Genomic DNA, 16,241 nt, shown 5'->3' with positions numbered 1-16,241 from the left:
GGATTGCTGCTGCAGACTCTGTAGCTGAAGAGGAGCAAGTAAGGCATGTGCAGTGGGTGTTGGGTGTAGTAAGGCTCAGCTTGGAGGGCACTACCTGTTAACACTGAATTTGAACTGGAGAAGGCAAACAAAGTACTGAACGCTTTTTCTTTTCTAGCTGGGACTCAGTAAGATCCCTGTACAATTATTCTGGTGGCATGAAAGTGAGTTTATACTGCTGTAGTTGTCTTTACTCCAGCATCTGCTCTGGGAGCTGGAGAGGAGACAAAAGCTTCCAGGTCACTTGTAACTTCTGTTGACTATAAAAGGGGTTTCTGTAACAGTTTTCACTGAAATGGAGGAAAGAACAGAAAACTGCTCTGCTGTAATGTGCTGCTGGGAATGAAAGGATCAGTCAGGCTGAGGGCATCCCAAAACATTGCAGCCCTGGTTTGGGTGAGCTTGGACAAACTGGAGCTGTTACAAGTGTAATACAACCTGAGTGGCAACTACGAGCTCAAAGGGAATACATCCAGTCTGTGACTCGCTAAAACCAAAGTAAATTGCAAGAGCGTTCACAGAGCTGTAGAGGTCACTTCATAAGGCCAAACTGATGCAGAAAAATATCCTGCCCCTTCAGACAGCTTCTTGCAACAATCTGATCTTGCTACCCAGCAGCTTTAAACTTAGATGCATGGTGTGTCTTAAAGTAGACCTGTGGTATGGCCACTGTGGTAATAAACTTTTGCTAGGCTAGAGCATGACATGGAAAAGCCAGAACTGGCTTTTTCTTTTCTTTTAACTCTGAATTTGTAGCATGAAAGAATGACATTTGTGCAAGCAGGAGTGTGATGGTGTGAAGGATGCCCGATGGCCCTCCGCTCCTTGCTTTGCCATTTGTACCCAAGTCATGATATATCTCAACTTTGTTCTAATTCCAAACTCTGGCTTTGCTGGACGTCATTATATAGCACTTTTTTTTTGCTGCCATTTTTAATGCAAACTGTTGATGTGTGTGTGGAGGCAAGTTGCTGTGTATAAATGCAGTTTCCTAAATGGTGCTGCTAGGTATGCTCTGGGGTATTTCACGCCTGTTGGGATGCTGTTCTTGTGAACTTCATCACATGCTGTTTGGCTTCTTTCATAAGATACAAATGCCATTAAAAATACCAGGTGGCACTTATCATCTAAGTGCAAAATACCAGAGATCTTAAACTGCCATTTCTCCTAAGCTTAACATTGTAAAGCTTCAAGGGCAAGTCACACCACCCTTGGAGAGCACCGAGCTCTCGAGACAGCTGGAGAGCACTGAGTCATTGGACTCAACTCTTTCTTCCCGTCTAATGCGGGGCATGAAGAATGGTGTCTCTGCCTGAGCAAGTGTCTGCAGTGACCTGGGTTGCTTCTTGTGTCCTTGATTACCTGGGCATGAGTGCAGACACAGTATTTTAAAAACATGCCTCTTTCCTTTGGGGGGGAAATAATCAGTTGTGTGTCTTTTCTCTTCCAGATAGTAAAGCCATAGTTGATGGAAACTTGAAGTTGATCCTTGGCCTGATATGGACCCTTATCCTCCACTACTCCATTTCCATGCCCGTGTGGGAGGATGAAGGTGATGATGATGCAAAGAAGCAGACCCCTAAGCAGAGGCTGCTGGGCTGGATCCAGAACAAAATTCCTTACTTGCCGATCACGAACTTCAATCAAAACTGGCAGGATGGCAAAGCACTGGGGGCTCTTGTTGACAGCTGTGCTCCAGGTAGGTCCTTTGCTCTGATGTTCGTGTTTTCCTTACTTGCTGTCCTTGTGGCTGCTCTGCTGTTCCTATGGGAGGAGGTTTTCACTGCTGAGCTGGAGATGGGAATGAGGCTTTCAAGAAAACCCGAGACCAAAGAGGCCAGCTGTGGGAAGCAGCAAATTGTAAACGACTTGGCCAAGAGAAATACTGGACTAAAGCAGAATGTGTGATTGCGTTATTGGAGGCGCCATGTCTAAGCTTTGTATTGGGTGCAAGGGACAAAGGCGCAAATGCTGGCTCCTAAATGCAAGAAAGACTTGTTCCCACAGCAAGTGCCAGCAACCTTTCAACTTCAGGGACGCAGCAGGAGGCTCCATGTGTTCTCCTGAAATAGGATTGCAGAGGGAGCACAGAGCAGCCAGAAGCCACATGCTACCTGAAACTTCAGTGTTCAGCTAGCTGAGGCTGTGCTACTTAAGGCGAGTAATGTGATGAAGTGTGAAAAAGGCACAGTTTCCTCACCTTCTTGTAAAACAGCCTTGCTAGTGCGATTGCTGGTGTTCATCTAATGCAATCTGGGGTGCTATGGCAAGCAGTTGAAACTTTCTTTTCCAAATTTGCTGCATGAGAGCCAGCAAAACATAAAGGATGGCTAGCTGTATTCGTGCTGAATTTAAAGTGGTGTCTTATACAGCTTAAATTTAAAGCAGTGCAGTTGGGTGGCTGACTGAAAAGCTATACATCTTTAGTTGATAGGCAAGGTGGGTGGGAGTCTTTCTGAACTGGCTGTTACTGCCTGTGCTGTAAGGGCCTGTGGAGATGCTGGTTGTTGTCTCAGAAGCGTTTCAGTGAGCAGCACGTGCTCGTCTTGGTTTGGCTACTTCTGCAAAGCTCTATTCAGAGCTTTCTGTATAGCAGTGTAATACAAGTGGCTGCAGAGTTTGTACTTGGTTTCCTCAGCTGGGGAAGCTCCTTTGCAAATAACACCTAACAACTGAAATGTATTTGCAGGCCTGTGCCCTGACTGGGAGACCTGGGACCCGAAGAAACCCGTTGACAATGCTCGGGAAGCCATGCAGCAGGCGGACGACTGGCTGGGTGTGCCGCAGGTAAGGCTGCGCCGGCCGCCGAGACCCAGGCTGCTTGTGGGAAGCACAGTGCTTAGCTTTGTACTTGCAACCAGCTTGCATTTAGATTGAGGAAGGCAGGTGAAGTTGCTTGGACACTTGCAAAAGTTACAGTATACTTGTGTGAAATTGCCTGAGAAAGGGCAAGTTGTAATGAAACGCGCTATTAGATTTCAGAGCTCTGGTTGTAAGATTTTGTGTAGGTGTCACTGCTGAAGACAGCTGGTGTTGCAGCATGTAGGTGGGGTAGGGGAAAAAGCACATGTGTAGTGGTGCCTGCTTGGTTAGTCCATGGAGTGAGTTTGTTTTGCTGCATTGAATTCCACAGAAGAAAAACTCACTGGCTTTGGAAGTCACTTGCAAAGATGACTTTCAAATGGAGAACAGCATATTTGCAAACTGGATTGTTTTCAGGCTGATAAAGTTGGACAAAAGTGCCGAAGTCTCTGAAGCTGTCAGAGCAGCTTGTATTGTGGGAGCAGGAGAAGAGACTGGTCACAAGTTTCACTTTGCAAGCGCTGCAGTTCAGAGCTGTGAAACACAGGATTATGAATTACTAATTCTTTTAGTTTCAGTTATTCCTCTGTTGCTTTTCGGGGGGAACGTAGCCACCGTTGTCTTGCCTTGCTACCATTTAGTTTGTCACGGTCTCCTGAGAACCCCTTATAACCAAGGCACAAAAAGCCCCCAAATCACATTTGGACCACAATGAGCTTCTTGACTTTCTTGCCATGAGATAATAAATGATGTTGTGTGTATCAAAGGGAAAATAAATGTAAGAAATTGCAGTAGCATGCGGTAGTTTTGAAATGTAAGACTGTGTTATAGCTCTGTTTCTGTGTTGACACGCGGTAACCAAGCACTGGTACAATATACTTAATTGCACTGTCTTTCAGGTTATTACCCCTGAAGAAATTATCCACCCTGATGTGGATGAGCACTCTGTAATGACTTACCTGTCCCAGTTCCCCAAAGCCAAGCTGAAACCAGGAGCTCCTTTAAAACCCAAACTGAATCCAAAGAAAGCAAGGGCTTACGGCAGAGGTAAGGACTCGGTGAGCTTAGGCTGCACAGAGCGTTTAACTCTTCAGAAAGCTGGGTGGGGTTTTTGCTTATGTTGAACTCCAGCCCTACTGTAACTGACTTCAAAGTTTCACTTGTATACTCTTGGTGTGGTGCCTAGTTTCAGAAATACGTGGATATAGTCCAAAAGACACTCCTAGTTCTAACATGTAAATTCCCCAAAGTCTCTGAACCTGTTCTGCAAGCTGCCAGCCTTGCAGTCCACAGCTGGAAGAAGTAGCATGATATGGGGCTAAACCAACCTTGGTGTGAAATTTAGGCTAGCAGTATTGCTGCTGACAGTCGTTGATCTAGCAGTGAATGCTTCTTGTGATAAAGCACTCCTTTAAAGAGGAAAAACCTCTTTACATCTGTGCATATGTATCACTGAGAAGGCTCCATGTAGAGGCATTCTTCAGTTTCCCAGGCTTGGTGGCAGATGTGTATTAGGGTCAGCTGTTTCTAAATAAGGTATTTGAATTGACCCGTAGGTGTGAATGCTTTGTTTGCACATGCACAAAGGTGGGTTGGTAACCCTTCAAACATGAAATAGTGCTGAGCTTTTGTTGTAAAGGCTGTGTTTGCTAATTGGAAGGACTTGTCCACAGATGTTTATGCAACTGTAGATCTACATAGGCATTCGTATTTTTAACTTACCTTTTAAATAGATAATTCCTGTAACTTCTGATGTGGTTCTACTCTAGATTGGAATACAATCACAACTAAATGAATAACATATTTTTACCTTTAATGTGTAGCTAGACATCACTTAGGCATTACACTTTGTTCTCCATTCCATCCTTTTTATTTTTTAGATCTGGGGCCAGCTGCGGTCCTTGGAGACTTTTAGAATTAGTGGGTTTCAGAATTGAGTGTACAAGAGCATAATGGAAAGAAACAAAACTTTGCTCTTTTTTTTTTTCTGTTTTTGTTGGAGTTTTGTTTGTTGGTTGTTTTTTTTTTTTTTTTTTAACCTGATTTTCCATTGAAACTTAACTAATGGAATGAGTGGACATGGACACTATCTCTGCACTGACGAGCAGTCACTGTAGTCAGAAGTGGGTTTAGCATTTATCCTACTTGGGGTTTACGTCCTTTGTTGATGCCTTCTGTTGCAAACCTTGATACATAGACATATTTGTCAGATCCCAAGTATATAGACTACCTATACTCCACTTACTGTGTAAATGACTGATCAGCCTGCCTCAGTCTGTAAAATCTGGCTTTAGTCATGTTCTTATTCTTTCAAAAACTGGAATTATTTTGTTGTCTGCTTTTGTGCATGCACTGCTCTGGAGCCATTGTAATGGAAATTGTAAAGGGTGAGAGACTCTTCTTGAAAGATTGATGTTTTCCCAAAGTTAGTTACCAGAACAGATTCTCTAAATATAATTGACAATTCTGACTGCTAACATATGTCAGAACCGAAAGGGGACTCCAGCAGCAAGGGGCTCACTGCCAAACTGGGCAGGGTCTTTTGGACAAATGAGTAACAGGTCTTCATGCTTCTAGAAAAAGGTGATTGTCAGGTGTGAAGTTGGTCAGTCTTAGCTTTTTTTATTGCTGTTTTTCGATGTACTACAGTAAGTTATTAATAACCTCCCAATGTGAATCTTAGTTGTAGCGCATCACCCTGGACACTGCAGGGGTGTACTCCTAGGGCGGCTGTGTGTAGACGTGATGTGAAGTGAGCCTGCAGAGGTGCTGTACGCAGTTGTGTGCATCATCACTGACCCACTAGGAGCGCTCATTTACCCAGCCAAAGCAGACCTCTGAGAAGAGAATAAAATCTGGAAGATTAAATGTAGGCTAAGAAAGTGCTGTGACTAATGCTGTCCTGGCTGAAGCTGTCTGCTGAGGATCAGCAATCCTTCTCATGCTTGCAGAAGGAGGGATACTTGACTACCATATCCTAATGCTTGTGTGGTGGACTGAAGATACGCAGGGCGAATTTATAGCTGTTTAAACTAGATGATAATCTAGGGCTTAGTCTGACAGAATGAATATGTCAATTGTTAACACCTTATCGGAATGCTCAGATTTCCTAGTAAAAACATGATCTTCCTTGCACTGCTCTCAAGTTATTGTTTTCTGAAGATAAACAAGTTCAGGAATTCTGTTGTTCACAACCACTTCCTTTATAATCTATCAGACGTTGCATTTTCCACTAATTGTGCTGTGGAGCAGTAGTGCCCACGGTTTTATGAATAAGCCAAGGAGTAATTCCCTTCAACGGAAAGGTATATATGTTTGGGCTAGTCTGGAACCAGCAACTTTGGGAAGTTCTTCCACCCACTCAGTCTGACACCACCATGACAGGTGTCGTGACCTGGGGCTACGTATAGGGAGATGATGAAACCCTGCTGGTAAATGCAGGCTGTAGCAGGCCCTGTGCTGAGAAATAAGGAAACTCTGATTAAAAGTTAAGCGAAAGTGCCACTGAACTGCAGGATTTTCGTGGCTTAGAGAGGTCCCTGCGTGCCATTTGTACAGCGTTCACTCTGGCAGAGTAGTTTGAGCAGCTTTCAAAGAGTAATAAATCTGAGCAGTGTCTGTAGAGCTGAGTTCTGAAAATGGAGTAAAATGGGACAGTATAGGTAAGAACTGTCTTGCTTAAAATAAGTCTTTCACCCTTGGCTCTAGGATAATGCCTTTACCAAAAAGCTTCCCCAAATCTCTCCTGCCTCCCTGGTTGCCCTTCCTGTGGTGCAGCACTATTGCAGCATTTAGCCGCATGAAGCTGGGAAGCTCCTAAAGAGCAACTAAGGCACATACCCTGCTCGCTGCCAGTGTTGCCAGCTGTGGGGGTGACTCTCAGTGCCTTGCTCAGGCAAACGGGGTGACTTGTTTTCACCAGAAACCAGATGCCAGCCGGGTTCCTGACTTGGCCAGAGATCCCGAGAGGAGTTGAGCACCAATGATTCAATGAATTTTTAAAAATGGTTGTATTGTAAGAGTAGGGATTATTGTGAGCATGGTGCTCTGGGCTGCTGGTGAAGAGATGTCATGCAGGGGCCTGGGGAAGCTGGTGCTGGGGGCTTGTATGGGAGGATGGGTTGGACAGCTTGTGGGTAGCCTCCAAACTACCTTTTGGATTTTGTGGCAACAGCTGATGAGCTGCTCTGTGTCTGTCTCACAGGGATTGAGCCTCATGGGAACATGGTGAAGCAGCCTGCCATCTTCACGGTAGATACCATCAGTGCTGGGCAGGGAGACCTGATGGTCTTCATAGAGGATCCAGAAGGAAATAGGGAGGAGGTATGTATGCTAAACATTCTTTGTGGAGGAGTAAAGCTGGTCTGAACGCTGAAGTTTTTGCAGTAACCCTCATCTTTCACAAGTGAGGTCTTAACAGATAAGTAATCTAAAAAGAAGTTGCAAAATACCAACTATCAAAAATGCAAGCCTCAAGCTTTTCTTCATAATTGCGTTACTGGATGAACTTGAAAAAAATGTCACTATCTGCAACTAAGCAACACAACTCCGATGTCCAGTAGTTGCAGTGATTTAGCTTGACTGGCCAAGTACTTTCTGACACACTTTTAGATAACACACATTAGTAAATCACTGTCTGCTCTTACTCATTCTTCAGGAATGGCTAAAGCAGCTATTTAGATGCCATGAATCATTTTGAGTTAAAATGCTGGTTTTAATGTTTATAGAAACTTCTCATCCAAGTGCTCCACTTGATCATGTTACAACATTCCAGAAAAATACAGCTGTACGTTGGACTTAACGTCTCCTCAGTTTTGGCCTGCCTTAGTAGAGCAATTAACAGCAAGGGAAAGGGCTGAGGTGGGGAGAAGGTAGCTTCCTTTGTCTCATATAAAGACAAAACCAATGGGTTTTTTCCATATGAGAAGAGGAGGTAGCAAAGATCCCTGCTCCCACAGCAACATGTCTCTGACATTGCTGACTCTGGAAATAGTTTGCACTATCAAGTGCTACCCAGGAGAGTCTTAGGCTGGCGTGCGTGGGCACAGCTCAACAATGAACGTGTTTTCTCTCCTAGGCAAAGATAACACCATCCAGTGACAAAAACAAGACCTATTCAGTTCAGTATGTGCCAAGGGTTACTGGGCCTCACAAGGTAGGTTGTGTGTCAGTAAGTAGTATTCTCTTGCGCTGCTCTGCTGGTTAATGTGAGCCCCCGAGGGCTGCCTGTTTACTGATGGCAGCGTAATAGCCACTCTGAGCATCCTGAAGAAAAGGTAACCTGATGTGGCCTTAATTCTCTGTCCGGGCTATTAGGCTGCCCCTTCTCAAGGGGGAAGGGCGTTTGCGTTAGGAGAAGGTGTGTGGGTGTTTCTGTATCAAGTGCAACAGCTGGCTCTCCTCTCATGTGAGGCCACTTCTTGCAGCTCATGAAGCCAGTTTTGTGAGTTGTCACAGAGGTGCAGAGGAAAATACCAGGTTGTTTCTATAAGGCGTTTCCTTAATGGTATTGTACACTGTAGGTGTTTTGCAGAGAAGGTTCCCCACCGAACTCTGTCCCCAGATGCCTGCAGAAGCAGGTTTACGATGGGTGATCCTATTGCTTGCCACTTGCCTGAGCAGCTGGTCCGCACAGCCAGCCTGAAAAGATAAATGCAACTTCTGTTGCCACCTCGTTGCTGGCTGGCGGTCTGCCTCTTGTTGGCACATCCAGATTCAAGCATCCCCACTGGTGTGGCTGACCAGTAGCACTTTAAGGAGGTGGCCAGCAGTTACACTGCATGGAGAGGATGAAGGTTGTGGGGTGGATGGTCTCCCTCACCTCTGAGGCATAGACTCGCTGTGCTAGGAACGCGGGTGCTTGACCCCTCGCTGGACTGTCTGGCGGTGACGCTGAGCTGGGTCGGATCTGACACTGTCTGTCTCTAGGTTTCAGTCCTGTTTGCTGGGCAGCACATCTCAAAGAGCCCGTTTGAAGTGAATGTTGACAAAGCCCAGGGAGATGCGAGCAAAGTAACAGCAAAGGGACCAGGACTGGAGGCGACAGGGAACATTGCCAACAAGCCTACCTACTTCGACCTCTACACAGCAGGTAAGCAGGATGAACGAGTGCTGAAATCCTGCAGCTTCCACAAATGTGAAGAGAACCTAAGCCCTGGAGGAATAAACAAACAGAAAAGTGGATGAGGATTTGTAGCCCCATCTAGTTCAGAGGTGAAATAATAGCCAGGCTGCTCTGGAGGCTTCAGCTGTGTATGAAACATTTGAAGTACGGAGCTGAGCTGGGGCAGGAAGGTGCTAAGCGTTACCCAGAAATTCGCCATGCGCTTGCTGAATGGCAGCAGGCAAGTTCCTGGCTGATTTCTTCCCCCAACTCATTTTAAACAGGAATGTGAAATGCCCACCTCTGAAGAATGAACTGTGAATAAACTGTAAAGGCTTAATGTGTTCTGAATTTAGCTTTACAGAAAGAATCTGCCCCAGTGCTACTTTGAGTTCATACTTCAGTACCAAACTGGTTTCAATGTCTATTGTAATTATTAGAGGGCTACTATCTTCATTAGAGTATCTCCATCATGTGACTTGTTGCCTGCTATTAGGCCAATGCTGTAGCCTAGAGGAATGAGTCAAGAAGATGCTACAAATGCTAATTCATTTAGAACAATGTGAAACTACTTATGGCAGTTACTTGAAGTATATTTAAACACCAGAATATGCTGAGTAGCATATTTTAAATTGCCTTCTGCCTGAGGGTGCTTAGAAGTAAAATTAAATGTGGTTATAGTGAGGGGAAGTGTTAGGTTCAGCCTCTAATTGGGAGAGGGAGTGGTCTGAATCATGTAAAGACATGTCTGGCCTCCAAAAGTGTCTGGAAAACTGTTTTTGTTGCATGGCAAGTTGAATAAAACGTGAGAGGAGCAGGTGTCTGAACAAAAGTGAATACGTATAGTCCGGCAGAGAAGGATCCTTGTCCAGACCAGCACGCACATTGTCGTAGCTCTTAATCTAAACTGCTTCGAAGCTTGAGAGATTGATCTGACTGGCAAAGTTGTGGGCTAGTCTGTGACAGAGGTGCTACAGGGTGGTAGCAATAGGGTAATCAGGCTGCGTGTGTATTCAGTACTGTAATACTGCTGTGAAACTGTGTCTGGAGCAGCAGAGCCCTGTCAGTTTGGTTTCATGGAGATGCCACCACCCTGTCCTGCCCCCTCCCCACTTGAATGTCTGGTTGCTGTCAGCAGAAGCTGGACATTTAGGCTGTGCCTGGGAATGGTAGCAGAGGACGGCTGGCTGAGCCCAGACAGCTGGCTGAGCCCAGACAGCTGGCTGTGATCCTAAATGCAGTGCACGTTGCTGTGGGGAAGCCAAGGCTCAGCTGGGCTTGTTTCCTTCACAGGTGCTGGTGTGGGTGACGTGAACGTGGAAGTGGAGGATCCTCAGGGGAGAGGCCTTGCTGAAGTTGCAGTAGAAGACAAAGGCAACCAAGTCTACCGTTGCACCTACAAACCTGTTCAAGCTGGTCCTCACGTTGTCAAAGTGACTTTTGCTGGGGAGGCAATTCCCAAAACTCCTTGCACTGTTCTTGTTGGAGAGGGTATGCTTTTTAAAAATGCACCTAGATGTAGATGGCCACTTTTCTCCTTGGATGTGATCACAGAATATGCTTGAATCTTGCCTTGGACATTCTCTTACCATTCAACATCTTGAACCTGATTCAGTGGGTCACCTGGTTATTTACAGGGTGAAACAGTGCTCTCTAACAGTAATATGGCTTTTGTTGCTAGAGTTCCCTCTCTGCCTAGACCTCTGAACATTAAGCTGCCCTTTGTATTTTTTTGAGGTGTTTTATGCAGCTATGCAGTGTCTTGCTGTTTTCCACCTTTGTTCCTCAAATGACTATATTTACTGTTTTCCTCCTTAACTGACACCTAACTTGCTTTCTGTTCCATCCTTACGTGCTCCTATGCTTTTAGATCTCTGCTCATCTCTCCTGAGCTACCCTCCATTTGTGGAATTTTGGACTTCACTGCTAATGGCTTCATAGTTGGTAAGAGGTGTGCAGGATGCTCTGTCATGTTTGCTTTTCGTAAGCTTCTAGCCTGCAGCTTGTCCCGGCCGAAAGGGGTTTTGGTTTTGTTGGGGTTGGGGAAGAAAGTTGCAAGCGAACTGAAGCGGTGTGTGACCCAGTCAGTGAAACTGGCTTAACCACAGGCTGCCTGACTCAGTTGTGTAAAGGCTCAGCGAGCCATTCCCACTCCACATTGGGCACGCTTCTGTATGCTCCCACTGAGTTTTCAGAGCTAGCAGATGGCACACGATCTTCGCTTACACCGTCCAGTGTAGGATGCGGAGCGATGTTGGCTGCTGCAGGGGTGAGGGTAAAACTTGTAAGCTATTGAAACAAGTAAAAACCTTAACAAGCTGCTTCGCAGACTTGTGCTCCTGCTGTAAGCACGGCGTATTTTGGGGAAATGCATGTTGGGTTTATGCTGCTGGGAAGCTGTGATTATTTGTAAGTCTCTTCAAACCCTTCAGGTCTCTGGAGTTGAAGGCCATGTGATAGCTGGGATCGTGTGATGAAAACTGTTCATAAGTGCGTGTTACTTATTTACGTAGCCACTCCGCAGGCCTGGAGAGGCGCTTGGAGTAAACGGGTCAAGCATAAGCTTAAGCTCAGCCATATGTAACCTACTGCCCTACCCATGGCTGCTTCGGTCTGCAGAGGGCTTGATGGCTTCTCTTCTGAAAGCGTGAACTGCGACAAGCAGGGGGTTTTGGCGTGACATCTCTTAACGAAGCACGTGCAGAACTCGGCTTTGCTAGTAGCAGTTATTCCAGTCATGTGCTTCTGAAAGAACAGCACAATAATACTGTTCACTGGGGCTTATCTGCAAAGGGAAACTTCACCCCATGCTGCAGCGTGCCTCTCGATGTGAAAGGCATCAAGAAGTTTGTGCCTAGTATGGTGAATATCTGTACGCGATAGCGGTGTAGAAGTTTTGTATTGATAACTGGCATCAAATTGGAAAGCAACAGGGCTTCAGCATTAGCTTTAATTCTCAAAAAAGGCCCTTGAGGGGGTCGGCATTGCCTGGCTGCACCGAACGCTACTGCCCAAAAGCCATGGGACATAGTCAACAGCTGGGCAGACTCCTGTCTGTCTGCCTTAATGCTATAATGTTAAAACTTGTCCTGAAAGCTAAGCTGTGGTAGCCCTGAGTCAACATTAAACTAAAGGTTGTTCCAGGCTGGCTAGGCTACATGTATGTTGAGAATCAAAGACAGTATTGATGTCTGAAATTCCCTTGCAGCCTGCAATCCGAACGCGTGTCGTGCCACTGGTAGGGGTCTGCAGCCCAAGGGCGTCCGCATGAGGGAAACGGCTGACTTCAAGGTTGATACGAGAGCAGCAGGGAGCGGAGATCTTGGAGTGACTATAAAGGGACCGAGTAAGTATTCAGGTGAATTTGTGCTGTGGATGTGTTTTGGAGAAGTGGGGTAAGTGGAGACTGCGAAAAGGAAGAACAGTGAGGAGATGGTGGCCTGATGGAACAGATGGGATTTGTATCACTGTAAAAAGCCAAATTTCAGAAGGGTTTTCTGGTACTTTGTGTCTAGTGTGAAGGTTTTGATCTGTAGGGCTGGGTAGGATTACACCTGGGCTTAGGCGTCTCCATTTTAATGCATATCAGGTTAGCAAAACTGAGAAAATGAATGCATCTGTCTGCCGTGGTCTCCAAGCTTTATGGGTTTGCATTGCATCTTCATCCGATCTGTGGGAGCAAGTCACGCTCCAGGGTCTCTGGCAGGGTGGAAATCCTGCTCTCGTAAAGCTAGGAATGGCTCAGAGCAGCACTCCTGGCTGCGCTGGATGCTCGGGCACGTGAGCAGGGAAGGAGAGGGTTGAAGGAACCCACGGGCTGACACGGAGACCTTCTGCCGGGATCCGTCCCCAGGTCCTTTGCTGCATCCTGAGCTCTGGATGTGGCCCCTCCGCCTGGACCGCAGCAGGCTGGGGCGATGGGAGGGCCGGCAGCGGTGGCTGTGCGGCTGCTGCTGCTCTCCGCGAGCTGCTGTGCCCGAGTTGTACTTGTGTTGTACTTGTGAGCCGGTCACCTCCCCCCGGCTGGGACGGTATTAAAAGGTGCATTGTATTGCCTTCCCCTCCTCCACGCGCACAGTGCTCTGACTGTGTGGTTTAGTGCGGTTGGTGGGGCGGAGCGGGAAGCAACAGACGTATCGATGTAAATTTTAGTGTATTAAGCTTTTCTCCCTAAATTCTTCATCTTGAAGAAAATGAAAAGTAGGCATTCCCTGCATACTTGTGGTTGCAAAGTCTGACAAATGTTAAGCTTTTTTGTTTTAACATATGACATGCATCATACTGCAGACTAAGAAAATAAAACACAAGGGAACCTATTAAGTCTGGTAACTTAAAATACTTTCTGCTGTATTTCTTCTGGAAGTGTTTGCTGTCTTTGTCCTAGAGGGCAACTAGAACTAACTTCCCTTATGACCTGACCCTTTTTTTTTTCTGGTGGAAAAAATTTATTCTTGCAAGCTAAGATAAATACTAGAAAACATGAACTTGTCTGAGTAATTGAAGGCAGGATGGAAGCTGTTAAGTTTAACGCTGGACTGATCTTTCAACAGAGGGCTTGGAGGAGCTGGTGAAACAAAAAGGCTTTATGGATGGTGTATATGCATTTGAGTATTATCCAGCTACCCCAGGGAAGTACGTTGTCACCATTACCTGGGGTGGGCACAACATCCCAAAAAGGTGAGTTAGAAGTAGCTTTTTTGGAGTTTTTGTGCCCTTCGGTGGGTTGTGTAGTTGGTGAGCTTTTAAAGCAACGCTGACCTTTGAAGAAACTCTAGGGGGACAAAGTTAGTGGCAAGCAGTTGCTGTGACAGTTTATCTACAGCCTGGTTTAGGGCTGCAGCAGCTTATATTGGGAAAGCTTTGAATGGTGACTCACATCAGTCTTGCTAAACCCAAAATGATGGATACAAAAAGCAATAAAACTTGGTGGATCATGCAGCTTGGACTTCACTGTGAGTTTTTGAAGAGATCGGTTATTTTAGTGTCCAGAGCTTCATAAAGCAGTGCAAGCCAAGTATTTGACACTCAGGGTTTGTGGTGTAAGATGTAAACACGTGATGGGTTGGATGACCTCTCTGCTAGAAAGACAGTCTGCTGGGCACTGTGCCACCCCATGATAGCATCTGTTAATTTGGGAAATCCAATGTAAAGCCTCATTAAAATGCCTGAGGAAAAACATGGATGCTGTATTTGTCCTCATTTCTAATCCCATGCTTTGTTTTTCTCTTGTAGCCCTTTTGAAGTTCAAGTGGGTCATGAAGCAGGTCCTCAGAAAGTGCGAGCCTGGGGGCCAGGACTGCATGAGGGGATTGTGGGCAAATCGGCTGACTTTGTGGTAGAGTCCATTGGCACAGAAGTTGGCTCTCTTGGTATGTTACTTTACTTAGTTTGCCTGAAATATTTACATATTGCAATGCTAGCAACGGGCTCATGAGAAACAGTAGCTTTCCCAGCAGTAAAAAACCATGTCTGTAAGACGTTTTGGTCTAAACACAAACTTATATCAGAGTATCAAAGGCAAGTCCTAGAGACAGGAACGTGTGTGATGGGGAGTGTTAATCTGTGGTTTTGTGGGATAAGATCCAGAAGGGAGTGATGAATTTTCTCCTGTATTGCTGAAGAAGGGTGATAAAGAGCATCAGGCTAATAAAAAGCAGTTTGGGGAAGTGGTGTTAAATTAGCTGCCACCACAAACCTAACACAAGGAACCTACTTGTTCCTCTTTCAGGCTTTGCAATAGAAGGCCCTTCTCAGGCTAAAATTGAGTGTGATGACAAGAACGATGGCTCATGTGACGTGAAGTATTGGCCCAAAGAGCCTGGTGAATATGCTGTGCACATCATGTGTGATGATGAGGACATAAAAGACAGCCCTTACATGGCCTTTATCCGACCGGCTTCAGGAGACTTCAACCCGGATAAGGTAGTGTGGAAGAGTTCACCCATGGCATAACACATCTTTGATATAACTATGGTTTCTGAAGGCTTCTGGTAACAGACTGGACTCTTAAGCTGCCTCTCCTTAATACTGTGAACTTGCCGTGCTCCAGCCAGATATTACTCAGCTTTTTCTAATAACACTGTTGTGGTTTTGATTTAATGTAATGAAAACTTGCTGAATTAGTCCACACTCTCAACTTTCACGCTAGCCTCTACTTGTATCCCGTGCTTCATGGGTTTTTTGGGAAGGGGAAGGGCTTTAGAAATAAGTCGCTTTAGAGTTTTACTTCTCTTTCCGAACTGCAAGCTAAGACTCTTGGGGTGGTTTTTTTAGGTGAAGGCTTATGGCCCGGGCTTGGAGAAGACTGGCTGTATAGTGAACAATCCTGCTGAGTTCACAGTTGAAACCAAGGATGCTGGGAAAGCACATCTGAAGATGTATGCACAGGTAAAAAGCCAAAGGCAGCTATGTGAAACTTCAGCAAAAGGGCTTTAATATTGTTGAGAAAAATGCCGTAAGTATTTCTACTCGCTTACACACCACTTAATTCTGGGCATGTGTAATTCTCTCAAAGCTCTGTGCTTTGATCAGTGTAATGTAGTCAGGCAACAAACCTAACTCGAGACAAGGTGACTTCTCCCTGGCATATGAAATACATGGCTTTGCTTCCTTACTTTGAGTCTCCTCAGGAAAGCAAGCTGTAATTTCATGGAGTTGTCATTTGGAAGCACCTGAAGTGTCTCTGAGACTGTGAATTTCAGGCGAGCTTGTTAAAATGTGTGTTGTAGGATGGTGTTAGGAATGAGCGAGTGTTGGATGAGGAAGACTTACAGAAGAGTAATTTGCATGTTCCTTCAGTATTTCTGAACTGCAGTTCTGGGGAAAAAAAAAAAAGAAAAAACCAAAACCCACCCAACGCACTTCGGAACAGTCTTGGACTGTTCAAGCTATACAAACATTTTTAAAGTACCTGAAACTTCTGCTTGTATTACTGCTTTTCAGGATGGAGAAGGAAACCCTATAGATATCCAGATAAAGAGCAAGCCTGATGGTGTGTTTGCCTGTTCCTATGTGCCAGTTAAACCAATCAAACATACAATTTCTGTTGTCTGGGGAGGAGCCAACGTGCCCAATAGCCCATTTAGGGTAAGTCCGGAGATGGATATTACTAGTTCTAGTCAAGTAGGACATTTGTGCTTGCAACTACTTGTTGTTACTAACTAGGATGATAAAACCTTTCTGTGAACTTCAAGGAGGCCTGCCCTTCTGCTCCTTCTTTTTAGGAATCTATCCACTTGAAAAAAGCTTTCTGTTTTTACAAGCTTACATGTTGGAGGTCTCCTATCAGTCCAGCTGC

General features: G+C 45.5%; 1 protein-coding gene across 4 annotated transcripts in view; it reads left to right on the top strand.

Moving 5' to 3' along the window:
• The window catches only part of FLNB (filamin B), an 89,271-nt gene that overhangs the window by 38,578 nt on the left and 34,452 nt on the right, over positions 1-16,241 (top strand). For all 4 annotated transcript variants that reach the window (XM_075053314.1, XM_075053315.1, XM_075053313.1 and 1 more), the window contains 13 exons: positions 1,490-1,738; positions 2,729-2,826; positions 3,741-3,888; positions 7,046-7,164; positions 7,919-7,996; positions 8,770-8,932; positions 10,238-10,435; positions 12,153-12,290; positions 13,495-13,621; positions 14,177-14,313; positions 14,673-14,866; positions 15,218-15,331; positions 15,887-16,030. In XM_075053314.1, coding sequence (XP_074909415.1) covers positions 1,490-1,738; positions 2,729-2,826; positions 3,741-3,888; positions 7,046-7,164; positions 7,919-7,996; positions 8,770-8,932; positions 10,238-10,435; positions 12,153-12,290; positions 13,495-13,621; positions 14,177-14,313; positions 14,673-14,866; positions 15,218-15,331; positions 15,887-16,030 — 1,907 coding nt within the window. The remainder of the gene's footprint in view (positions 1-1,489; positions 1,739-2,728; positions 2,827-3,740; positions 3,889-7,045; positions 7,165-7,918; positions 7,997-8,769; positions 8,933-10,237; positions 10,436-12,152; positions 12,291-13,494; positions 13,622-14,176; positions 14,314-14,672; positions 14,867-15,217; positions 15,332-15,886; positions 16,031-16,241) is intronic.

Source organism: Buteo buteo, chromosome 21 (genome assembly GCF_964188355.1).
Source record: "Buteo buteo chromosome 21, bButBut1.hap1.1, whole genome shotgun sequence".
Classification (NCBI taxonomy): Eukaryota; Metazoa; Chordata; class Aves; order Accipitriformes; family Accipitridae; genus Buteo; species Buteo buteo.
The sequence above is the reverse complement of the archived record's forward strand: the minus strand, read 5'-3'. Positions and strand labels throughout refer to the sequence as shown.